This window comes from Delphinapterus leucas, chromosome 9, assembly GCF_059928025.1.
Source record: "Delphinapterus leucas isolate spDelLeu-1000000601 "Yukka" chromosome 9, BTC_Dleu_Yukka2, whole genome shotgun sequence".
Lineage (NCBI taxonomy): Eukaryota > Metazoa > Chordata > Mammalia > Artiodactyla > Monodontidae > Delphinapterus > Delphinapterus leucas.
Window position 1 is genome coordinate 22,139,310 of NC_143137.1, and position 25,389 is coordinate 22,164,698.

At 49.4% G+C, this 25,389-nt stretch overlaps 1 protein-coding gene across 1 annotated transcript; it reads right to left on the reverse strand.

Moving 5' to 3' along the window:
* Positions 1-2,928: 2,928 nt before the first annotated feature.
* Positions 2,929-22,213, reverse strand: CPA5 (carboxypeptidase A5). Its single transcript, XM_022581072.2, is given in 11 exon segments — positions 2,929-3,195; positions 3,686-3,770; positions 4,026-4,225; positions 7,531-7,621; positions 8,086-8,196; positions 8,552-8,653; positions 9,853-9,954; positions 11,105-11,203; positions 19,679-19,813; positions 20,815-20,896; positions 22,060-22,213. Coding segments are annotated over 11 exon segments (1,311 nt in total). The 5' UTR covers positions 22,176-22,213; the 3' UTR covers positions 2,929-3,007.
* Positions 22,214-25,389: the final 3,176 nt, after the last annotated feature.

Consider the following 25,389-nt stretch of genomic DNA (forward strand, 5'->3'; position numbering starts at 1 on the left):
CAGTAGCTATGTGCCTTTTAAAAGCCACTGTCCTCTCTGAGCCTGAGCTTCCTCATCTGAAAATAAGGACAGTAATAGTCCTACCTCGGGATTTCCCTGGTGGTGCAGTGGTTAAGAATCTGCCTGCCAATGGAAGGGACACGGGTTTGAGCCCTGGTGCAGGAAGGTCTCACGTGCTGCGGAGCAACTAAGCCCGTGCGCCACAACTACTGAGCCCGCGTGCCACAACTACTGAGCCCACGTGCCACAACTACTGAGCCCACGTGCCACAACTACTGAAGCCCGTGCACCTAGAGCCCATGCTCTGCAACAAGAGAAGCCACTGCAATGAGAAGCCTGCACACTGTAACAAAGAGTGGCCCCCGCTCACCGCAGCTAGAGAAAGCCTGCGCACAGCAACAAAGACCTAACGCAGCCAAAAATTAAATATATAAATTTATTTTAAAAAAAATAGTCCTACCTCTTAGAGCTGTGAGGAGGCAATGTGTTGAATCCTTGGAACCATGCCTGCTGCACACTATGTGCCAGAAAAGAGTTTATTATTTTCACTGTTACTGGGAAGCCCATCAGCGTCCACATACTCCTGCCTCTAAGGCAATACTTCTCCAACTAGGCATTAGCATCACCTGGGTCCCATCCTCAGAGACTCTGATTCAGTAGGGCTGAGGTGGCCTGAGAATTTGCATTTCCAAAAAGCTTCCAGGTCATGCTGATGCCTGTGGTCTGCAGACCACACTGCATTTGGCTAGGGTCAAGGCAGCCCCTTGGGAATATTTTGGGGAAGGATGACTGGCTTCCCACTGCTGTAGTCACCTTCAGCCCTAATAGACAATGGCAGAGGGTAGGAGGCCCAAAGCCCCACTCCCCCTAGAAGACTTGAACGTGTTCCTTCTGGGAAGCAGGAAAGCAGGGATCAGAGATTCTCAGCCTTTAAGGGACCTCGGAATTTCTGGGGAAGATGGTAAAAAAAGCAGATTTGGGGGTCCACCCCAGAGATTCTGTTTCAGCCTGGGGGTGGAACCCAAACATCTTTATGTTAAATGACTTCCTATAGATTCTGCCACAGGCCACGCTTGGATAAATGGTGACATGGTGGGTTTGGAGTTAGACAAACCCAAGTTCAAATCTCCCTCAACTTTCAATCTATATGGCCTTTTGTGGCCTTTAAAACTTCTCCAAATCACGCTCTCCTTATCTGAGCTTATTAATAAGCTTATTAATACCGGTAATATCCTCCCCCTCAGGATGAAATAAAAATATTTGTGCAAAGGGCATAAAAGTTATAATCACAGACTCCAGTTTGCAAAAGTATGACTTGCTTTATTTATCTAACTTAGCCCATGACCTCGGGTTTCTGTTAATAGCAGAAAACTTCAGCTTGGAAATTCTAGACCACTTCCAGCTCTAAAAAAACTCATCTTTTTTGGGAAACTCTAGCCCGAGTCAGGATTCTTTCATCTTCTGTCACTGGCCCTTCCCCTGGAAATGATCTAGGTTCTTCAGGGGTTCATTTCCCTGATTTCTCAGGCCTCCCACACGGAACAGCTGGTCCTGGGCACAGGCATGCCCAGTTGATGCCCACCGTGCCATCATGGCTGCTGGCTGCATGGCCCCTCGGCTCAGCCTACTTGCTTCTACCTTAAGCCTTCTTGCCTCTACCCTAAGCCTTCTTACCCGCCAACCTTCTCATTTCTTTGCTAAGAGCTCTCAACAGCTGCATTACTGATGTGTACCCAGCCATATGGCTGCCTCTAATCACCTGTCCAGAGCCCTTGCTCAGCCACTGTTAATCTGAGGCTCAGCCGCCATATTGGACATGGCCCATACCCAGAGTTTTGATCACCACTGATCCCCTCTTTCCGTTAGCTGGTCCAACTTCTGTCTTCTTTTACAGGTTGGGTGGAAAGGGGGACTTGTTCCTATTTTCCCCCGCTTTCTTCCCTGTCTGTAAAACTCTGCACCCCATGTCCTGCAGGCGCCAGTTCATGGGTATCCACAATCCTTTCCTTCAGCAACAACAATTACTAAAGTCTGGCTTTTGCAAATGAAAGTCTTGCTTCCTGCCTCAGACTTACACAAGCCCATTCAGCTCTCCAGTTGACTTCTTGTTCTCGGGGGTACTTGCCTTCCCCTGAAAGCAGGGCAAACAGACCCACCCACTATCCCGGCTGCCCAGTGTTGGGGGAAGGCAAGAGGTACAAGGAAGCCTGAGGATGGGGGAAGGGACCTCATTTGTATCTCAGAATCTCTCCCTGAGATAAAGTAAATGGCCTTGCCTAAACTAACTTCTCAGTGCACGACAACCACGATGATTATCGTGAGGAGGAAAAAGAGGACTTCTCTCTGGATGTGCAGTGCTGTGCTGTGCTGGCTCTGACTGGCTGCGACTCTGCTCCCAAGACCAAGGGAGGCTGTGAGGGTGCCCAGGAAGAGCAGGTCACAAACCAGTAACTTTTTCACTTTCGTTAACAGGGTGAGAGGGATCTTCTGAATGGAGGACTCTGAAATGTGCGTCTACTCCCTACCCAGCATGGGAAATGAAGCAGGAAGAGGAGGAGGCTGCCTGTCTGTACCCACCCCTCGCTCCGGGTGCCAGAAACACCACCACTGGAGATCCACTCCCTCAGATCAAATACTGTCCCCTCCAGGCTCACTTAAAATGTAAATACCAAAGGGACAGTGCGTGTATTTGTCGCTCCAGGGGGTGTGCTATCTGTTCTAGGCCCCGAGAACATTTCAAGAGGAGAAAAGAGAAGGGCTGCTAGTCCCCCTGTCCGCCTGGATACCTGAGGAATGAAGAGGCATTTCCAAGGCCCCTGTCCCCTCCTCAATGCTGAGCCCAAAGGGGTGGCAGTCAGTGCCAGAAGCCACCAAGCCTCTTCAAATTTTTTTTATTTCCTAAGGAGTCAGGGCAGGGGTGGGGAAGGGATCCATAACTTGGGTTTCAGGAGGAGCCCAGGCCTTGGGAAAGAAGACAAACCCTCTGGCTCTGCCCTCAGCAGTATTGTCAGTAGGGGTGATTAAGCGTGTGCTCCATGATGGTCCGAATGGCCATCCACATCTCCTGGGCTGTGGGGATAATCTGTGTGGCTGGCAGCAGGAAGCCATAGTGCCCCGTGTCACAGAGCTCGAAGGTGAAGGAGTACTTGATGCCACTGTCATAGGCCCAGTCGACAGTGATCCCACTGGCCACATCTGGATACAAAAGGGCAAAGAAATGCCCCCAAAAGGAAGAACAGGGTGTGGTCACAAGGTACAGAGGCATCCTGAGAGGACAGTGGGCCCTGGGGGCCAAACTCCCACCCATTCCAGACCACACCAAGCTTCCTGGCCCAGGCCTCAACCTGGGCCATACGCTGCTCATCCAGCCCAATCTCTGCCCTGGCAAAAAGAAAGCTTCCGGAGGCCACCAGACTTGGGATATTTACCCTCAAAGAACATTGCAGTAACCCAGGCATTGGGAGATAGGCACTAATTAATGCTGCAAAGAAACAGGTGTCTGTGTCTGGGTACCGCCATTCACCCTTCTATTCAAATGTGGAAATCAGCTCTGGCCCAGCCCAGCTAGATCTATGGCACAACCCTGTGGCCAACCAGGCCTGCCAGTCAGCAGAGCTTGCACCTGGCCCGACCCTAGGTGGATGTGGTGCCTGAAGCAGCAACAGACAAGGGAAGGCTCACTCACAGAGGGTGGTGCTGATGCTGCCATAAATGTACTCGATCCCATGAACCTCATACAGGGCCTGCACTGCATACTTGGCAAGACTGTACTGCAAGATTAAATCCAGAGAGTGAGATGCCGGCGCTCCCCACACTCCCACACCCTCACCAGCTGCTGAGAAGCAGGGTCTTCAGAGCCTTGGAAGTTGAACATGTAGATGGCTCTTGTGAGAAGGAAGCACAGCACCTCCAGTTTTGAACTTGATCACATGTGAGAACAAGTCCCCCCACCCCCCACTCCCTACCATGGGGCCTGTTGGGAGTCTGCTGGATGCCTCCCCCAAGCCCTAAGCAGCCAATCTCACCAACTCTTTCTGGTTTGAAACAGGCTCCAGAGAGTGGCCATAGGGGTACATGAGCATCTGAGAGTAGCTGTGGATGGCGATCAGAGCCTTGATGTTCCCATGGGACGTGATGAAGTCCACAATGGCAGCCACTTCTGGCTCTGACTGAGGGGAGGGCCCATGATAAGTCTCTGAGCAGGGGTTGTTGTTAGAACCATTTCCTGGAAGTAGAATCAAAGCACCCAAAGTGTTCAAATTCCCAGGCTTGGGAAAGACACTTAGTGCTCACAAAATATACTATACTCCTCTACATTTCCTAGCCTCTTTTGCAGTTTGGTTGCGGTCATGTGACTACTTTTGACCAATGAGAATGTGAGCAGTGATGATGTGTCACTTCTAGTTGGAGGCTAAGAGCAAGTGCGACTTCTCGACACTCTCTTCTGTCTGTGTGCTTGAAGGAAAAAACTCTAAATGGAGAAGTGTCCTGGATCCCTCTGTCACCAGTGGAAGAAAGCTGTCGAGGAGGGTCACCTACCCACATTGGACTTTGTATGCATGAAAAATAAATTTTTATTGTGTTAAGCCACTGAGATTTGGAGGGATATTTGTTACTGCTTCATACCCTAGCCTAGTACATCAGAGGAGTGTTGCCACGCCATGACTCAGCAGCTCTGTGGCCCTGTAGGGAGCTCCCTTGGCTTGTCCTTTGGTTAAGTCCTGACTGTGGTTCCATTAGAAAAGCAGGCCTGCCTCAGCAGTTGCCAGTAGGTCTCCAACCTGGCCTCCCCTATAAGCAGTGACCCCTTTGAGCTGATCCTTCTTTGCTGACCCTCCACTGCCATGGGAAAGGCCTGGGTCAGTTGAGTGCTCAGACTTATTGTCTGCTCAAGCTTTGCCACAGCCATAGCCCAAGAACAGCATGAACTTGGAGGAAAAAAGAGACTAGATCACTATAGTTGCCCAAGGCTGGTCTGGGAACCACAGATGCAAAGAGTCTTTGAAAATTCTTCTTGGGGACCTAAGTTGGAGAGAGGGCAAAGAGCAGCTGTGCTTCTATTTCGTTCACAAATTTAATTTGTTCCCATCTCCTACTAGACTCTTTGCTCCCCATCTCTTTTCTTCCTCTTCTGTTTTCCTCCCCTCCCCAAGGGCCAGGTCATGGAGGGCTAGGCTGGGCTGGTCACGATTTGTGGGTTAGGAACACAACTGGAAACAGCATCCCAGGTCCTGCTCTCACTCCTCCTCCCTGAAATGACTGCACAGAAGCCCAGTCAGAGACCAGAGATTGCCCCAACTTCTGAAGCCTCCTGAGGATGCCAGAGCACCCCTCAGGGCAGTGAGCTGGCCAGAGAGCTGGGAGTCTTGCCCACCAGTTCAGATGCTGCTCTAGGACTGCAGCAAACAGGTCCTCCCCAAGGGTGCAGGTGAGGGCAGCGGGGAGGGATGATCTACAGATTACTCTTTATGCAGCAATTAAATTAAGGCAATAATAAAACCATAAACAAAATCTTCCCCCCTGAGTCACTAACCAGACACTCGCTATTTCTGGCCACAGGCAGGCCCAGAGGCAGTTCTGTCACCTGGGAGCGCATCTCTTCTTGGTCTTCGGGTCCTTGCCTAGGGCAAGGACTGACCCTGGTTAGAAGGGGATGTGCCTGCAGGAAACGAGGGGGTAGGAGCAGCCTCACAGGCTGGAGCTGGCCCAGCTAACAGTGGCCCTGTTTGTTGTGTCTGCTGGGAGCCTCTGCACCTGCTACACTTGATGAATGACAAATAGCAACAGATGAGCAGAGCAAGGGAGGCTGCAAGCTTTGTCTGCGTTTGCAGCCCACGCATGGAAAGTGGTTCCCCTGCCAACGACCAGGTGGCTTTGCCCAAATATGGAGAAACACTTCAGGCCGTTAGTTCTGGTTTGAGCTAGGCAGAATAAACTAATCTTCCCCTGACCAAATGGGAATTAGCTGTCTGCCTCTGACATTCACAGTCAAAGTCCTCTGAGCCTGCCTGTTTCACAAGTACCTGCTAATGGATTCATTAGCTATTTATTTTTCCTTCTCTAAAAATGTAATTTGTAGCAAGGGGAACTCACTGGAAGGACATGGTAAATTATTAAAAGCAGTAATCTTTGGGCAGGGGGATTATGGGAGCTTTTTGTCCCCTCTGGGCTTTTTTCCCACATATTTTTTTTTTACATTGTGTATATATATATATATATACTGATTTCTTTTTCCTGTGGTGAAACTCACAAAAGTTATTTTCTTTAAGAGGTAATTTGTCTTTCTTCTAGCCAGTCTGTCTCAGGGTACGTGGGCACTCCCTTCAGCCAGTTCTGAGGGGCCCACGTGGATGCCCTCTTGGGGGCAAATGTCTGGTTGTTTGGAGGTGGAAACCTAATTTTATGTGGCTGTGTTCCCTTACACAAGCAGCTAAAACACAGCCCCAGACTCTCAGGCAACCCCTACACTGTGGGCTGGTGGCCTCGCTCTGTATGCTTCAGAGCTGTCCTTATTTTTCCATGAGAACAGACTCAAATCAGATTTTCAAAGCAATGGGCATCCAGATCTAGAATGTTCTATCTCGTGGGCTTGACCTCCCATCTGCAGATCTGCTTTTCAACAGCATGGCGAGGGGGTAGGAGCAGCCAACAGCATGGCATCGTCTCCTGTGGAGCCAAACCCTGATTCCCCAGTATAGTGTGGGAGCAATATCTGGGGGCTGAGGGCTGTACCCATACACCCCTCTGTTTTGGAGACTTTCCTGGTTAGACCCAGAACCCCAACCATCAAACTGCTGCATTCCCAGGGTCCACATACTCATCTCTGGGCTTTCTGGAAGCCTCAGTTTCCCCATCTAGTCCCTAAGCCCCTCGTGTGGCAAGGGAGATAATCAGGAAGAACACCAAGGGAACTCAGGAGGAAGCTGCCTACCCCCTCCCTTGAACGATACAACCCTGCAGGTAAACAACAGTCCAACAGCCCAGGGTCACAAAGTAATTGGGCCAAAAATAAAAGCCAGGCTCAAGTCAGTGTTAATGATAAGGAACTAGCTTATTCTATGTTTGAACCTTTGTTCTGGCCTCCCCAGAGGGCAAAATTTGGGTCACAGGTCTCAGGGAATGAATTTGGAGGCATTTTCTTGTGGCATGCTCCATTCAAGGAAGGGCTAGAGATATTTGGGTGGGGCACCACAAATTCTGGGGTTTGAACAATGAGCAAGACTACTTTGGACCTCCTTAAGCCTTTCTCTGCCATATTTAGGATCTGACCCTTGCAGTTAGTCCCCAGGCAAGGAGCTGTTTCCCATGAAGGCTTAGCATATGTATACATTTAACAGACATATGCAACCTCTCCGCATACCTCACGGCCAATCCTAGGCATGTGCCTGCCTGTCCCTGGCCATGACTCACTTGCATTAGCTAACTGCTTTGCCTCCCCAGTTATGAGTCAAAATAATCTGACTGTGTGGGAGACGTGCCAGGAACCAAGTCCTCTCCAGCCCTGCCCCTGGGTGCAGCAGACTGCAGTACCTCCAAAGCCTGACTTCCAGTTCCTGTTAAGATCCACACCAATGCAGAAGATTCCGGGTCTGCTGGACTTGTTCTTCCGCCACAAGCAGTTCTGAAAATGCGCAGGGCAGGTGACCTCATTCACTGGGCCCATTCCTGGGTGGGAGCCTCTGACATCCTGGTCTAGGAAGCAGGGTCCGGCGGGCCAGGGAGGGGCAAAAGGAAGGAATCTCTGGGGCAGGATGAGGCTGGCATGGGGCTGGGCCAAGGCTGCAGATCAGATGCTTTGTGGCTAAACCTGGGGTATTATGAGGTTAAACATGGGTATGGAGAGAGGCCCAAGCACAGTCAATCAACAGTGGCCTTCCCTGGGCAGCAAGAGGGAGGCTGAAGGGCAAGAGCTGCAGCTACAGTATCTGAGCAGCCCGTCTGCCTCAGTGAGGCTCTGCAAGGAGCCCCTGCGGGGCCTGCCCCTAGGGAACCTCAGCCAAGCATCCCAAAGCCACAGTGACCTTTCCTCCATTCCCCCAGAGCTGACCCCTGATCCTTGACCCCCTCCCTCTCAGGTACTCTCACCATGCTGTGGGTATAAGCAAACCCATCAGGGTTGGAGACAATCTCCATAAAGATGTCCATGGCATTCAGTACGTCTGTCACGATGCGGTCTTTGCCATATTCATTGACAATCTGCAAGAAAGGGCAGGGTGGGGACAGGGTGAGGGACAGGAGGCCCTGCTGGGCTCTCCTCCGAAGCAGAGCAGGACATCTGTACAGCCAGTGGCTGCAGGCAGGGGTGGCACCAGTCATCAGGTTCAGCCTTGTGCAGAACCAAAGGCTTGGATTTTAAACAACTAGAAGGCAGAGGACAGCTGGGGGCTCTGTGCTGCAAAAGGCCAGAGCACGTGGCAGCTGTTCCATAGGGCAGGAGCGTACACAGCCCCCCAGGTTAGGAGAACCACGAATTAAGTTTTCAACTGGAGGTGGCCTTAAATAGTTCAGCAGCCCCCATTCCCCCAGCCCAGCCCCCATGGTCTGTGCTGACCTTCCTGGCAGTCCAGATGCCGGTGGCATGGGTGATCCACTCCCGGGAGTGGATTCCAGTGTCGATCCAGATGGCTGGGTGCTGCGAACCTCCAGTGCTGAACTGGGGAAAAGCACCGGACCCCATACAAGTTTGAACCAAAACAGCTACAGGGCTGTCCCTAGACTGCCTGGAAGGAGGCCCCAGACGTATCCTCACTGCCTGGAGCGGCCCCATGTTCCTGAGAGGGAGGCTGTAGGTGGAGGTACCTGTGCATGAGCCCATAGAAAGTGCACACGTGTGGGGGCGCCCTGGAGACATAGTGATGCTCTTGGAGAGCAAAGTGATCCAGCCAGAGGCACAGAATTTCCCAAGTTTGAAAGTATTTTAGACTAGTGCTTCTCAAACTTTGAGGGGCACGTGAATCCTCTGGGGAGCTCAGTAAAATGCAGATTCTGATTCAGTAGATCTGGAAAGGGGTGTGTGGCTGGGAGTTTCTAACAAGCTCCCAGGAATGCTGCTGCTCCTGGTCCAAAGACCCCACTGAGTAGCAAGGTCTTAGCATTAAAGGGGGAACACAGACAGCCCTTAAGGGAAATCAAAGCAGGCACAGGTGAAGTCAAATCCCGAGCTAGATGAGACCACTTGACCCTTCAGAAGAGTCCCCCAGGGCATTGTTGAGGACTGCAGTGCCTGTCTTCTCTGAGAGCTGGATGTCAAATGCCCTGCGTGGTCCACGCTCCTGAGTGCCCTTTAGGGCACACACAAAGAATCATTTTCCCGTAGGCTCCACACTCTCACCCATCCTGCCTCCTTCATGGCCAAGGGCACTGCTGCTGCCAAGTTTACTAGAGCTCTGTTTCCAGTGGCCCCTGTGAAGGGCTGAAAGGTGTCCTCATAGACTCAGGCCTGTCTGTGGGGCTGCCTGAGCCAGATGACTTCAGTTGTTGTAAATGAAGCCTCTGGGTACCGCTCTTCCCATTGAACAGATGAAGCAACTGAGGTAACAGGAAGAATGCTGACTCACTCACACTCACATCCCAAGTCCAAGGTGATGACTGGCACTCTGCAGTTCCATCTCCTTAGCAACCCCCCCACCAGATTCCTGACCCAGACATGCCAGGTCACTGCGCTACCACCTGTCCACACCTACAAGGGTGGGTCCCCGAACACCACCATCCCAAAGCTTGTGGGTCACCTCGGGACAAGAGTGTACACATCTCTCTCCCTAAAACTCCCACCCAGCCACAACCCCATATGAGCTCAACTTATGCCAGAGGCACTCACTGTACAGTCTAGTGGTCAACACTGCTAGCTTTTACCTTCAGAACAAGAATGGACCGATTTTCAAAGCTGTGGCCAATCTGAATTTTTGAGAGAATATCTGAATGATCAGTTACAAAGTTGTCGATCCAGGTATATATCTGAAAGGAATGAAGTTTCTCAGATGGGCAGTTAAGCAGGGAGGGGGCAAATCCCAGGATCTCTCTGAGTATTCTCCTTGTCCCATCCCACCCTCTTTAATGCTTTCCCACCTCCCTTGAGGATCTAAAAGTATCACAAAAATCAAAGACTACCTTGGGTCTCAGGCAGGAGCTGTGGTTAGCCTGGATTCCCAGGCTCTTCCTAAGCCTTGCCTGGAAGAGCAGCATGTGCTGCACCTACTCAGTCCCCAGGGTCGGCCTGCACGGCTCTCTCTGGTTGGAAGTTTCTCTTGCTTCCATGTTATTGGCCCATTCAATCCATTTGACAGATCTCAGTCCTTGCAGTGCTGTTTTTAGTCATCCTGACCCTTTTAGATTCTAAGCCTCTTGAAGGCAGGATTATTTATCTCTGACATCAGTAAATACTGATGGAATATACGAATTCATTCTCTTATTCTTCCAATATATAATTAAATTAACAAATATACGAAAGAAAATGGATCCCCTATTAACGGACTTCGTGAAACGGGGAGAGTGATAATGATAATAGTAGATGGACAATATCAATAATGTCATCCTTTACATGGAAATAGGATGTGTGCCTAGAGTTTCTTTCTCGACTGGGCGTCTCTATGCTTTTCTTGCATATTCTACCTTTATAAACAAGTCACAATCAGTCATGCCTGCCCTCGATGGCTGTAACTGTAATCATAAATTTTCTCCAGCTGAACGCAACTCTTTAATTCTACAAAATGGCTCTCTAACATGCCTAGCTTCCTGTCCCTCTATGCTCTAGTACTCGCAGCTGGGGTCACTTAACACAGGAATGGTCGTTCAGAGGTTAAGACCCCTGGATCCCTAGCCAGAATGTCAGATAGGAAGGTGCCTCTACCTGCTCTATTCTGGCCGGTGCTGGATCCCTGCTCTAGTGTTCCACCTCCCACGCCTGCTCTGGACCGGGCCACAGTCCCCTCTATCTGAATCCTGGCTTCTGGACCTCCTTGAGCTGTCTACCTCCTGTCGCCCAGTGTGTGCTCTGCACTCCCCAAGCGTCAGCTCACAGTCTCCTGTAGACCCCAGAGTCCTGAGGCTGGAGATCCTGAGGGCTCAAGAGGACAACAGAGCCCAGAGCCTGACCTGGCAGACCCACCTCCTCCAGGGTGTGATACGAGGAGTAACTGAAGCCACTGGTGCTACGCTCCAGCCGGCGGGATTTCGCCATGGCTTCTCTCTCCTCGTCCAGCAGCACCTAGGAAGGGAAGAGGAGGCTGGGCCAGGCATGTCTCTTCTGAGGCCCTGCCTCAGCTGGCTGCACAAACACAGCATCGACACGCGAGAATGAGCCGCTGTGAGTGTGAACTGCACAAAAGGAGGAGATGCCAGGTTGCTGGGTGATTCTTCCGCTTGGCAAGCTGGCATTCATGCTGCCATTTCCCAGATGAGCACAGGACAAGGAGTCTGGAGAACTTGGTTCTAAGTGTGCCATTGCCACTAACTTGCTGTGGAACCTTGATCTTGGTTTCCTCAGCTTTAAAATTGGGACTTGCCTTGCCCATCTCAAAAGGATAAAATGTAATAAAAGATATAAAAGTGTCTTGGAAAAGATGCTCATGAGCTACTGCCAACATTGCTTTTGTCCTCTGTGAACACTCTGTTGAGCCAAAGCCCAAGCTGAACTATGTACACTGACCCCTGGGGGAGCAGAGGGCTCCCCTGACCCACAGCATGCACTCTGCCCCAGGAAGTAGCCCAGACAGCTGATGTCCAAGCCATTCGAAAAGCCAGTCCAAATCATTGTACTTAATGTGCCAACAGTCTGTCACTCACCATCTTAACTGCCTCTTAAACACAAGTACAGATGAGCCAAAGTAATGTCCTTCCTTGAGTGGCAATTTGGAGTTGGCACACAATCCTCATGTGGTACTTCCCACAGAGAGGGCAGTACAGTGCCTGGGTTGAATTGACCTCCCACATCATCCTGGGGCATTTTTCTCAGCTCGGGACTCAGTGAGGTGGGCAGGTGCCCTTCACCCTAAGCTCATACCCTTACATTGACACCCAGGGACCGAAGCACCCCAGGACTCAGCCCTGCCTGTGCAGCATGGGAGGTACCTGGGCCCCTTTGCCACAGGGGTGCTGGGAAAGCAGAGGCCGTCAACCCAGAGTCACTCTGGTTTGCAGCTCTGGGTCACAAGTAAATCCTGATAATGCCTTGCTTCATCATCTCGGCTGATCTGGTCAGATGACCTGATGACAGGGCAAGAATTAACTATTCACGTTTCAGAGAAAAAGCAAATTAGAGAGGCAAAGAGACTTAATAGCAAAGCTAACTAGGGGCAGAGGTGAGATAAAAACCCAGATATCCTAGTTTCTAACATTATGTTCCTTAAGGCCGGCTAGCTATCAAAACTAAAAGCTAATAAGAATCTCTCTCTCTCTCTCACACACACACACACGTCTGTGTGTGTGTGTGTGTGTGTGTGTGTGTGTGTGTGTACATAGAGAGAGAAAGAGTAAGCACACATATAAAATATGAACAACAGGTGAAAAGTCCATCATACTATTCTTGTAATTTAAAAATGCTTTAAAATAATGAAAAGGCAATACCCCAAGCATAGGAAAACAACACAGTAAAATGTCAAAAAAAAAAAACCCAAAATGCCTGTTAGGAGAGAAAGATTATGATTTCAAGCAATTTTTCCTTTTCTCTATTTTTGCATTTTGGCAACGTGCTCACACTACTTCAATAAGGAAAATCTTCTAAATGAATAAATAATACTAAAACAAAGACAAAACACCCAAATGGCTAAAAATAAAGCAGCAGCCATGGCACCTTCAGTCCCAGGGCTAGAAGAAACAGTCCCGCCCTGCCCGCTGCAGCCGAGGCCACTATCAGATGACACGCTCACCCCATCGCCCCTGCCGGCTTGCTCACAGCCCTCAAGTTCACAGATTTTTAAATGGGACTGGAAGTCAATGTTTGGGGCTCATTTCATTCTCTTTTTGAGCACCAACTACACGCTAGGCATTTGTAATTGCAATGTTCTCTAGCTGAACTCGCTGGGCTGGGGACGTTCCCACTTGGGCAACGCTGGGATTGCTGGTTTAGTTAGAGATGGCTGAAGGAGCCCTGATCCTCACTGGCACAAGCACCAGCCTGGGAAGCTCTAACAAAGGAAATTTGTCTTCTTCCCAGAAAATCAACGGAAATCTCAGCAGCCTCCATGACCAATGTGTGTCCCTCACTGTGGGCCGGGCATGACCAGCTGCAGTGAGCAGCTGCAGAGCAGAGAGCAGGTCAGGCCAACGCACCCGGGGTCAGGGCCCCAACGCCGTAAAGTTAAAGGGCCCATACATCTAACTTCCTAGGGATGGAGGTGGTGAGTGAAGGTGGAGGAGAGGGAAGAAAAATTGGGAAGATAGGACCTGAGGACCCAGTTCTTTCCCCACAGCTCAGGGACACCCACAGGAAGAGAGCTCCCGTAAGGCTGTCCTTTGTTCCACACAACAGCTTGAAGGCAAATGGGAAGTCGGCACTAAACTGCAAATAACTTTCCAAACACGCTCACAGCCTTGTGAATGGATATGACACCCGCTTACAAATTGGGAATGCTCAGCCCTCACAGCTGGGCCCTTGATTCCAGGAACATTAATCTACCCTGGCCTGAAAAATACGCAGATGTTTGCTCCCTTCACAGGGCTGAGGGAAGGGGATGGGAGAACTAAGAATGCAGACTTGCCGCAGGCTTGCCTAATTACAGCCCTGTCAGGCTTCTCAGAGAAAAAAAAAAGACTCAGAAGTAAGCCATTTGCCTCCCTGGAAGCCGTAAGCTGACAGGGAAAGTAATACCTCGGTGTAATTAATTTATGACAGGAGCAAGGAAGGATGGGGACATTAAGAACAGCACCTCCAAGATGGGGGGCTGGGGGAAGCTGATCATAACGGTGAAGATGACGCCTGAGGGGAATCTGCATTCACAGCTCACTCCAACCACAGACGTAAAATGGACGAAGTTCACAGAAACAGTGGTGGCGGGCAGGAGATGGGCTCTAATGTCCGCTCTGTGAGGAGGGCAGTCACCTCTTCTCATGCATCCCTGGCCTCCTCTTCCAGGCCTAACATTTGCAGTCGCAGCTGCATGGCCGGTGGCAGTTACAGTCCATGCCTACGTTTGGATGGCGGGTGAGGGGGTACAGATCTGGGGCTGTTGGAATGGACCCCTCAGAATTCAAGACCGAACCGGGGCTTCCCTGCCCAAAAGGCAAAGCTAAAACGCCATACGAACAACGACACCGCTTGAGAAGGCAGACGGCACAAGAGTAAAGGGTCCAGGGCCTGGAGTCAGGCTGTCTCAGATTAAATCCTGACGTTCTCACTAACTTGGGCAAATTGCAAAGTTCTCTGTGCCTCAGTCTCCTAAATTAGGAAATTCTCTGCACATTCATAAAATGGGGGTCATGTTACCATGTACTTTCACACATACTTGAAGTGTTCTTGTGAGGATTAGAAGGGTGAATACATGTAAAATGCTTAGAACGCTGCCCAGCATGCAGTAAATGCCAGCTATGATGATCATGACAACGACAGGACAACAACAGTGACTCTTGGGTGACGCCAGGACTCTGGTGGAATAATCATTACAGGGCGTGACCAGGAAATCTGGGTTCCTCCAGGGAGAAGTGGTGTCTGCAGGACTTGGACAGCAGGTGACCCCATTAGTGGTCACTTGGGTGAGTCAGGCAGCCCCTGCCCCTCCCTGGGACCAAAAGAGGGGCCTAGTCCTTCTGCTGACCCTGTCTCCCAACCCCTACCCCCAACCCTCCTCAACCCCCTATCCCCATGCAGCCAGACTCTGGCTCTCCCTCAGGGCCTTACCCATGATTCCTTCCTTTCCTTGCCTATTCCTGTCTTCCTCTCCTCTTTAGAGCTGCCACCCAGCCAACACCTTTCCCACTTTTTAATCTCTTCTACTCAGCAGACCAGTGTTTGTGAAGCACACACTGGGCACTAAAGATATGGCAGCCAACAAAACAAAATTGCCTGCCCTCATGGAGCTTACAGTCTGGTAGGGGAGACAGACAACAAACAAGACAAATAAGTAAATCATATAGGATATTAGAACGCTGTACGTGCCAAGGAGAAAAGTGAGGGCGGGAACTGGGGGAGTGTGGGAGGAGAAGGGTACAACTTAAAATAGGGTGAAAAGTTGATACGTGAATCAAGTGTTGAAAGTAGTGCGGGAATAAGCCATGCCGGTATCTGTAGAAGCAGCATTCCAGCTACAAGGACCAGCAAGTGCAAAGGCCCTGAGGTATGATCCTAGTCAAGGGCACTGAAGCAGGAATAGGTCAGGCAAGCTGGAGGAACATCAAGCAGGTTCCAGTGCCTGGAGCAGAGTGAGCAAGGGGAGAATGGCCAGTGACGTGGGGTGGGGCTTGCATCGTGTAGAGCCTTACAGCAGTCTTAAGGACTTTGGGTTTTACTCTGAATGATGTGGGGAGACACTGAGGGTTTTAAGCAGAGGAGTGACATAATAGGACTTGCATATTTTTAAAGGTCACCTCTGCTGTTTTGAGGCTAGGCAATAAGGAGGCAAGGGTGGAATCAGGGAGAACCGTTAGGAAACTACCAGAATAATCCAGGTGAAGGCTGATGGGGTGTCGACCTGTGGTGATAGAATAGGATGTGGTAAGATATATTTTGAAGGGAGAGCTGGTAGGATTTGCTAATGGACTGTCTGTGGGATGTGAGAAAAGAGTCAAGGATGACTCCAGGTTTCTTGTCTGAGTGACGGGAGGATGGCACTGCCATTTCCTGAGTTGGGGAAGGCTATGGAGGAGCAGGCCAGGGAGTGGCCAGGGGAGCTAGGTTTGTACCTGTGAAGTTTGCTATGCCCATTAGACACCTAGGTGGAAATGCCAAGTAGATGGTCAGATACGTCAGTCTGGAGTTCAGGTCGGATATATAAGTCTGGCTGGAGCTATAAATATGGGAGTATTCAGGAGGTTGAAGGTATTCAATGCCATGATCCTGGATGAGGGGACAGAGGAGAGGTCAAAGGACAGAGCTGGGAAACAGGGAAACAACATGCAAAGGAGCAGCCAGTAAGATGGGACAACCAGGAGAGTGTAGTGTCGTGGAAGCCAGAAGGAGAGACGTGTTCCAGAGAGGAGAGAGTGACCAGTCAGGCTGAAAGATGAAAGAACAGGACACTGCACTCAGAGCTGACTGCTGAGTTGGACCTAGGAGCTGTGTGTGACGTTGTCAAGGGCAGTTGAGGTGAAGAAGGCGGTGGACAGTCCACCCAAGGAGAGGGATGGAGATGGTAAGTACAGTCAATATTTCCAGGAGTTTCGCTCTATGAGGAAGAGGAGAAATGGGGTGATAGCTGGAGGTGGGGGAAAGGATCAAGAGAGGACGTTTTTAAGATGAGAGAAATAACTCTAAATTTGTATGCTAATGGGAATGATCCAGGAGAAAGGGGAAAATTGGAGAAGCAGTATTTACACTAAATTGTATTTTGCTCTAGAGCGTGCTCGGAGAATGGGTGATTTTTATTTTCTCCTTTGTGCTTTCCCCTATTTTCCAAATTATCTGCCATGAATATTTATTAATTTTGTAATCAGAAAAAAGCCATTAAAATCCACAGAGCTGATTGCTCAAGTGAAGCTTTTCCATGGTGACTCATCCCAGGGAAAAAAAACAAAACAAAACCAAAGGGCTGAAAAGAATGAGGAGGTGAAGAAAAATTAAATGCAAATACAGCTCACTCAGAATCAGATAATTTCTTCCCCGGCCCACTGCAATTTCCTCACCACCCTCCTGTCTGTCAGTCTCTCCCTGTTCCTGTCCCCACCTCAACATTGTCAACATTGTCACTGTCAGAGCGATTTTTCTTAAAATGCAAATCTGATCATGTCAGAGCCCTCCGATGGCTCCCCCACGCTTTTCGGGATTTTATCTTGACTTGTTCACCTGGTGGAGGATGCCCTTTGTGCTCTGGTCTGGCCTCAGTGCCAATCATAGGCCCCTTCCCCTCCCCACCCCCCCCTCCCGCTCTTCAGCCACACCGTAATTACCGCCTTCTCGGAGCGACACGCAGTGCCTCTTATACTCGCTCCCATAGCAACCTGCTCCACTCCATCAGCGCATCATCCACTCCATTGTAATCACTGATTTACTCCCCTCAACTCTCCCATCCCCACAGCACTCAAGCGCCCCTGGATCCAGTGACTAGATTTTTTCATCTTTGTTTTTCCAGTGCCTTGCCCAATACCCGGCACACAGTAGGTATCTGCATCTGTGGGTGGAATGAATAAGCAGATCTCAAGCATCCCTCTGATCACAAGGCAGGAGTGGCAGGGGGGCACTTCCCTTCCTCAAAAATCTCCAGCACCTCTGGCCAAAGTAAAAGCTGGCACCAAGGTTTTTCACACTTTCTCTCAGCCTGGTACTAACAAGCAAGCATACTCTCTCCTCTTCCCTCTCCTTCTCATGTCCATTAAGTCAACTAACATTTACTAAGCCCCGCCTAAGTGGCAGGCCCTATGGTAGGTGCTGGGAATATAAAGATAGATAAGGCAAATGATTCTGTACCTTGAGGGGCTCAGGGGAGGGGGCTCTGGAGACAAAGACCAGCATATTAGCCAGGTCTCTCTCCGGGCATGCTCCTCCCGAACCTGCCAACAGAACGATTCATTCAGCACACAGTGGTTGAGGGCCCACCATGCAGGAGACACTATGCCAGACACTGGGGTGAGGTGATCCAGAAGACAGAAGGCAACCAGGTCTGTGCGTCAATAACTAAAACATGAGACTGGAGGCCAACAACCTGAGTGGTGCAAAGCCCTTCCCTCCTGTTAGCACCTCTGAGCTTCCCTCCTCCTAGACACCTTTCCCCATCATCACCACAAATCAACTCAACACAGCAGCCTCCTCCCAGCCCCAGCTCCCTGGGAGCCAAAATGTGATCTCAAGTATAACAATCAGAGCTTGATGCATTGCCGACAGAGCAAGTTGTTGGTGAAAATCCTGCCAGACTGGGTTAGGGCCCGGAGTCGAGGGCATTTTACTGAGAGGGCATGAAAAGCTCCCCGTTTCCCACCAGCGAAGGGAATCCAGGGGCCAGGGATGACAGGAGAGGACAGTTCCAGAGGAGCTGGTGAAGCGGGGGAGACTCACAGGTGCCTCCGGGTCCATTCCTGATATGCAGAAATCAACAGAAAAATGTCAGAGACCTCTTCCTATCTCTTTGCCAAATGCTGCAGGGTCTCCAGGGCAGGACAGAAGCAGGGAAATGCAAACTTCAAAATGCAGGCACGGGTGAAAAATGAGAATTGAGCACTAAGTCTTTTGATGTGGTAGCCTCTCTTGTCTGTGGGAGTTTCCCCATTTTTGTTTGTGGGGGGTTTAATTAGGGAAATGTCGAGCGGGAAACAGATGTGCCTGAGGAGGAAGAAAGGTCTTTGAATGGACCGCAGTGTCCCAGGCCCGTGCTTACGGGGGAAGGAATGCACCTAACGGTATGTGATGTCAAGTGTGTGCGCTCTGGGGACTGTGTATTCCCACACGCAAAGCCCTTACAGGAGATTAGCTGCAGCACAATGTGGCTGCGCAGGAATCTACGTGGATACAAATCTACAGGTACACGACGGCGTCTGCGGAGGGGTGCAGCCAGAGAGGTCTAACCCAGCGATGCCCGAAAGAATCGATTTAGGAAAGAGACTCCTTGGGATATCCTTGAAGACAGAACAATTAAAATAGAATTTCACGACATTCAGAAAAGACGCTGTAAGGTGCAGCAACGAGTGAGGGCAGGTGCCTGGGATGAAGTCTCCCTTCGCCCTCCCCAAGGGCAGGCCTGTAGCTGCTTCTCCCAAAGCTGTTCCTCTGGCAGAATCCTGCCTGGGAGAGGCCCCCAGTACTGACAGCCCTGCAGTGGAGGTTGGGGGAGGGAAACCGCAGCAGGGCTCACACTTGGCTTCTCTCACCTCTTCCTGCCTCTCTGGAGTGAAGGAATCCCCTGCTATCAAATGGCTGAGACACAACAGGGACAGGAGGGAGCAGTCAGAAAAGCAAAAGGAGCCATCCAGAAGAGGTGCCTCCCTCCCCATGGTGCCTAGAGAAGACCTGAGCTATTTCTTCCTGTCTCCCTTCTCTCCTGTCTCCTCCTTTGTTATGAACTACAAATTCCTCCATAAGAGGAAACCACAAGTAATCTTAAAAACACAACAAACTAGTGAATATAACAAAAGAGAAGCAGACTCAAAGGTATAGAGAACAAACTAGTGGTCACCAGTGGGGGGAGGAGGGGCAGTATAGGGGTTGGGGAGTGGGAGGTACAAACTGTTGGGTGTAAGACAGGCTCAAGGATGTATTGTACAACACGGGGAATATAGCCAATATTTTGTTATAACTGTAAATGGAAAGTAACCTTTAAAATTGTATAAATTTTTTAAAAATTTTAATTAAAAAAAAAAAAGAGGACTCCACAAGCTACCCTGCCATTACCATACTATGACTTATGAAGTCTGTCTTAGATTTAAATTCTCCTTGAGAAGTGTGAGGTCTCATTCTTTCCATGGTAGGTTCACAAAAATGCAGATGAAACTCCAGAAAGAAAACGTCCATTTTAGCCCTGGATGTTCTTTCTCCATGTTGGGCCCAAACCAAAACAGGATATGAAGGTGAGACCCCAGCCACAGCGCTGGGGCAGGACCTCACCTGGATGTCCTTTATCATGATGCTGTAAGCAAGGCCATGAGACTGCAGGTAAGCTTTGATGTCCTTCAGTTCAGAGAAAGGAACCCTCATATCCACAGGAAGGCTGGGCCTGGCTGGGCCACGCCAGAAGTCCACCTTGATCACAAAGGAGAAAAAAATGGGCATGTTTATCACACAATCCTGTAGGCACCCTGGAGGGCCAGATGTTCTTCTCTTATACAGTTGAAAGGGCCCCAGTTCCAAAATGAAACCCCTAAGGCCGAGCAGAAAGACAGGGACAAACAAAATCCCTAAGTCACTGAGTTTCCTTCCCTGATGTTAAGCACCTCATCTCCCAGCTTCACTCACAAAATGTAACTTCGCCTGGATGCAAAGAGCCCAAAATAATTTCTAAAGATGAGACGGCTCATCATCTGGAACATTAACATGGACAAGAACCCTGGTGAGAAGAGGGAGACATCACTGCCCCTAAACCCCAAAGGGGTAGGAGAGGCCTGATCTGGATCCCTGTGCCATCTGACTGCCATGTCTATTTTTCAGTTTGTAAAATGGAGAGACTTACTATAAAGTTTTCTGAGTCCTGGTTGATAGGGGCACTCAAACAAATAGGAACGTGGGCTTTGGGCCACATCCAGAAATATCCGGTTGTTTCAACAGCCCTCAAACAAAACCCTTCTATTATTGAAGAAAATGTTTTCCTTTGTGGAATACTTGCTGAGGACAAATGTTCTCAGAAACCAATGCTTAGGCTGACAGGGACGAACCCAAATAAAACACAGGTTTGCCAAGCTAAGCCATTGCAATTGGGAAACAGATGTGTCCAGTCTGCATGCTGCATGGCATACCACCCAGAGATACATGTACCTCTCGTATGGCTTCAGGACATTCCAGCCATTTTCAGAGCAGCCCCCCTACAGGACAGAAGGGAAAGCCAAGAAGGGCCACCCAACCTTCCAGGTGAGTGTTCCCAACCTCTTTTGAAGAGGAGGCACACTTGATTTTTCCACAGTGTTGTGATCTTTGGCAGACACACCCAGAGGGCAGGTTTGGGGTGGGGGAAGCAGGACACGGAGCCAAAGGTGCAGGCTGCTGTGAGGGAGGAGAGAACTCGTCCCCAAGCCCTGTGGAGTCCTCACCTTCTGAGGCTTCAGGCCCTCCAGATCTCTAAGAAGTGAAAGTTGCTTCTCATTTTTAGCCAGGACTCAAAGAACCTGGTCACTGGAAAGACACAGAGAGGGTGGAGGGAGCTGTTCAGAGGGATTTCTGGAAGACTGTGCTGCTTGGGAGAGGCAGAGTGGAAAAGAGGCCAGGCTGTGGGGACCTGGCAGGACAGCCGGGAGGCTAGAGGACCCCTGAGCAGAAGGACTTGTAGCCCTGGGAAGCAGGAAAGCCCTTTAGCCCAGGACCAGTGGTCTCTCCAGCCCCAAGGACAGACCACCCAGGGGACTAAATATAAAAAAGCCTGTCAGTGCCGCTGATGAACCCAATGCTAAGACAGGGGAAACAGGATGGGAAAGGAATGTGGGGGATGGAGGAGGGAGGGAGAACAAAAGGAATAAAGGAGAGAAAGGAACAGACACAGGGAGTCGGGGGCACCAATGGTGGCCCCATGTGCTCTTCATACAAGGGCCCAAGGCCATGTCTGCCCCCAGCCCCGTGCCCTCTCCTGCCTTCTCCCAAGAGCCGCAGGACATGGAAGAGATCAATCTCACACTACCTCACAGGGGGAAGCTGAGCTCCTTCCTGTCCCTCCAGAGGGGTGGGGAGGTCATGTAACTGAGCAGCCTGCAGTGTGACCTCTGGGGTCTGAGCCTGGGATGACGATGGCTCCCTCCCTGACCAGCTCTGACACCCTGGATTATGAACCCCCTCTCTAAGCTTGTGTCTCCTCTTCTCTACTATGGAAATACTATGGAGTGGTTACCTTGCGGGATCTTTGGGAAGCTGAGAAATCATGTCCGTAGAGAGTATATAATACTCATACTTATTTTTACTCAAAGGAAGACAATACCACACCCATACGTTAGGAGTACGTAGTCTTTGGGGGGTTATAACTTTTTTAAGAATCAGAGAAAAGTTACAAACACTTCCTCCAGAAAAAAAGTAGATACACAAAAAATTTTACATATGATTTCAGGGGGTTCTTGGAGCCCTGAAAGCTTACCCTTGGAGTCCAGACTAAGAACTCTAGGTTGCGGGAGGGACAATAATACAGCTGCGCGTCCTGCCCTCTCACATGAAATTGAGAGGTGACGGAGTTGGAAGTGGGTTCAGGATGGGAACTCAAATCCTGAATCCCTTCACCTTGATCAGGTCCCGCTTGGCCACCCGGTCACCTGGCTCCCAGCAATCCTCCCTCCCACTAAGGAGCAGCCACTCACCCTGTGAAATTAATTTGGCCCAAAGCTGCTGCCAGGACAAAGCTGCAGACCAGGAGCGTCTGCCTGTCCACAGGGGACAGCCCTCGGCCCACACTTCCTCTGGGGAAGCCCTGCATGCTTCTTCCTCCAGGCGAACTTCAGGGGTTCTCCTCGTGCACGGGCACGGCCAGGCCTCAGGACAGCAGAGCACCTACAGGCCGACAGGCCAGACCCGAGAATGTGCGTTAGGCTCTCTCTGGGGAGACACTGCGTGGGATTCCCACACGCCAGGTCTTGGAGAGCTGGGGCGCCCCTCCCCACTCCTAGGTGAGTCTTCTCCTGAGAAGGGGAGGAGGGGAGGGAAAGAGGAAGACAAGGCCTTTAGCTGTTTTCCTCCCCAGAGGTTTGCTGGGCCAGCCTCTCGTGAACATCGAATCCTCCATCTCCAGAGAAAGAGGAGAGAAGCCAGAGGCCAAAGGAAACCACTCCTTTCCTCCCTCTTCCTCATCTTTCTCTGTGCTCCTTCTCCCTCCCCATCCACTCACACATATCCTCCTTGCACATAAGGATGTGGACACCACTGAAACAATGCCGTGTTTAGACACAGAGCCGGTGCTCATTTCCTGTCTAAAAGGTCTGGGGCAATTGACCTAATCTCTCTAAGTCTCAATTTACTCATCAGTCAATCAAACGGGGTTAATAAAATCTCTCCTCCCTGCTTCACAGGATTCTTGGGGGGCATTAGATGAGACAACTGGGGTGAATTGGCTTGACAAAGCCTGCAAAATGTAATGTCATTATCTCAAAGCATTAGCTCTTAGTCACAGCTGCATCTTAGCTCAGGACTCCAGTTGCAGTGGAGAGAAGGGGAGAGAAGAAAATGGAGAGGGGAACAAAGGAAATGTCTATTCTATGAGAAGGAATTCAGTGAAGAGTCCCTTTTCTCTATCTTCAGGTGGTTACCATTATGCCAGGATAGGTAGTGCATTTTCTGCTATACATGAAGGTCACTGCAGTCATTATTATAGTTCTCAACAGAGAGCAGAGTCAATTTCTCAGTGCTGCTGAAGCCCCACACAGCCCCCTTTACAGTGTGGGAACAGTAGGAATAAAGCAGAGGCCAGCACACAAAGCAGTCATATTAGAAGGAGAAAGTGAAAGATGATGCCTGAATGGTAAACGATGAATCTAACAGAAAATCTGCAGGAGGTGGAGGAAAGGCAGAGACTAAATCCAACAAAGTTGTTCAGCAGAGGACATCAACAAAAGGCCACTTAACTGTCACTGGCGATTCTCAGAAGCCCCCCCTCCCCATCCATGCTTTCCCAGAATGGCCAATTAACCGGCCATGTGTACAGAGAGGGGAGCTCTTTTATTGAGAGAATGCCCTGCTCCCACACCCCGCTGGACCTACTCCATTATCTCGTAGTTCAGCTGTTCAGACATGCCAAACTCTCCTAGAACCCTGGCTTTGGGAACTCTCAGACTGAAACATTAGCAAAGGGTTTAAGGACCTAGAAAAGAAAGCAATTAGGCTTTCTACCCAAGTAACATTCAGCTTCAGTTAGAAATAGGAATAAAAGAATGTATTAGTAAACAATAGCTCAGGAATTTAAAAGAAAGAAAAGTGAGATGGTGCTAGTCACCCAAAGTACCCAGCATCTTCTTGTTCAAAAGCACCATTATAAGTCAGTAATAATAAGACAATCCCTGCACTTGGTTTAGAGGTGGGGAGAGAGAGAAAGAAAGACTGAGAGCAAGAGCAAAAGAGAGACAGAGGAGCAGTTAAGAATTCTTGAGAATTCTAAGGCAGCACTTCCAGCAGAACTTTCTAGGATAATGGAAATGCTCTATGTCTACAGTATCCAATAGGATAGCCACCAGTGGCGAGTGTGAGTGAGGAATTTTAAATTTTAATTAATTGTAATAATTTAAATGGCCACATGTGGCTAATGACTGCCATATTAGACAGCATAGTTCTATGGGAATTCACCAGCCCTGAGTACTGTCTCCAAGGCTGGATCTGAAGCAGAGACACACCGCTGCATTTGATCTAATACCTAATATTGGCTTCTCACTCAAAATTAATTACTCATTAATTAATTTTACTTTTAGACATTAAAATATCTAATTAAGTAGACATTATTTACTCAATAAATGTTTACTGAATACCTACTATGGGCCAAGCACTTGTTAAGGTGTGGGAATAAAACAGAGCAATACAGACCTAGCCCTTAGATTTCTAATGGGGTAAGTAGACAATTAAGTTAAAGAGCATAAAAATAAGTGTGAAAATATAGCTGATGTATGTGCTACAAGGGGAAGGTACAACATGCCAGGAGGATGGGTAACATGGACTCCATGTAGACTGAAAAGGCAGGGAGAGTTAACCTAAAGAAGTTGTTAGAAGGACTTTCATCTCCTACAGGTGAGTGGGCAATCCTGCCCAAATGAAATAACTAAAATGCTAGATAAAATATTTTTAATAACAACTTTTCTTAACACCTCACTGGGCTGGCATGAAAGTAAGAATCTACAGATTCCAAAAAGAAGTAAAACAAGTAAAAGCAAACTTACCTGAGAGGTAAGCAAACATGTCCCCTGAAGAGTAGATAGAGGTCTCTCAACCCTAGAGTTCTTGATCTTCCTCCTAAAAGAAAATACCTTGTAACTAGGATCATTTTCCTCCTGCTTGAAGTATATATTTAAATTTTCTTTAGTGAAGCTCTCTGTTTTTATTTGTTTGAAAATTCTTTATTTGCTTCCTTTTTTTAAATATTTATTTATTTATTTGGCTGCACCAGGTCTTAGTTGCAGCACGCAGGATCTTCCTTTTTATTTTAGTTGCAGCTGCGGGATCTAGTTCCCTGACCAGGGATTGAACCTGGGCCTCCTGCATTGGGAGCACAGAGTCTTAACCACTGGACCACCAGGGAAGTCCCTATTTGCTTTCATTCTTGAAAGAGTCTCACTGGTTATAAATTCTAGGTTGATTATTGTTTTTCTCTCAGCACATCGAAAACATTATCACTTTTGCTGTTAAAAGGTAATCATTTAGACACATGTATAATGTGTCTAAGTATAAATTTCTTTTGGTTTATCCTGCTTGAGATTGGATTACTGTACCTGGGGACAGCTCCCTCTCCACTATTGTCACAAATTTCTCAGTCATTATACTTTTTTTTTTTTTTTTTTTTGGCTGCGTTGGGTCTTTGTTGCTGCGCGCGGGCTTTCTCCAGTTGTGGCGAGAGGCGGCTACTTTTCATTGCCGTGTACGGGCTTCTCCTTGTGGTGGCTTCTCTTGTTGCGGAGCACGGGCTCTAGGCACGCAGGCTTCAGTAGTTGTGGCAC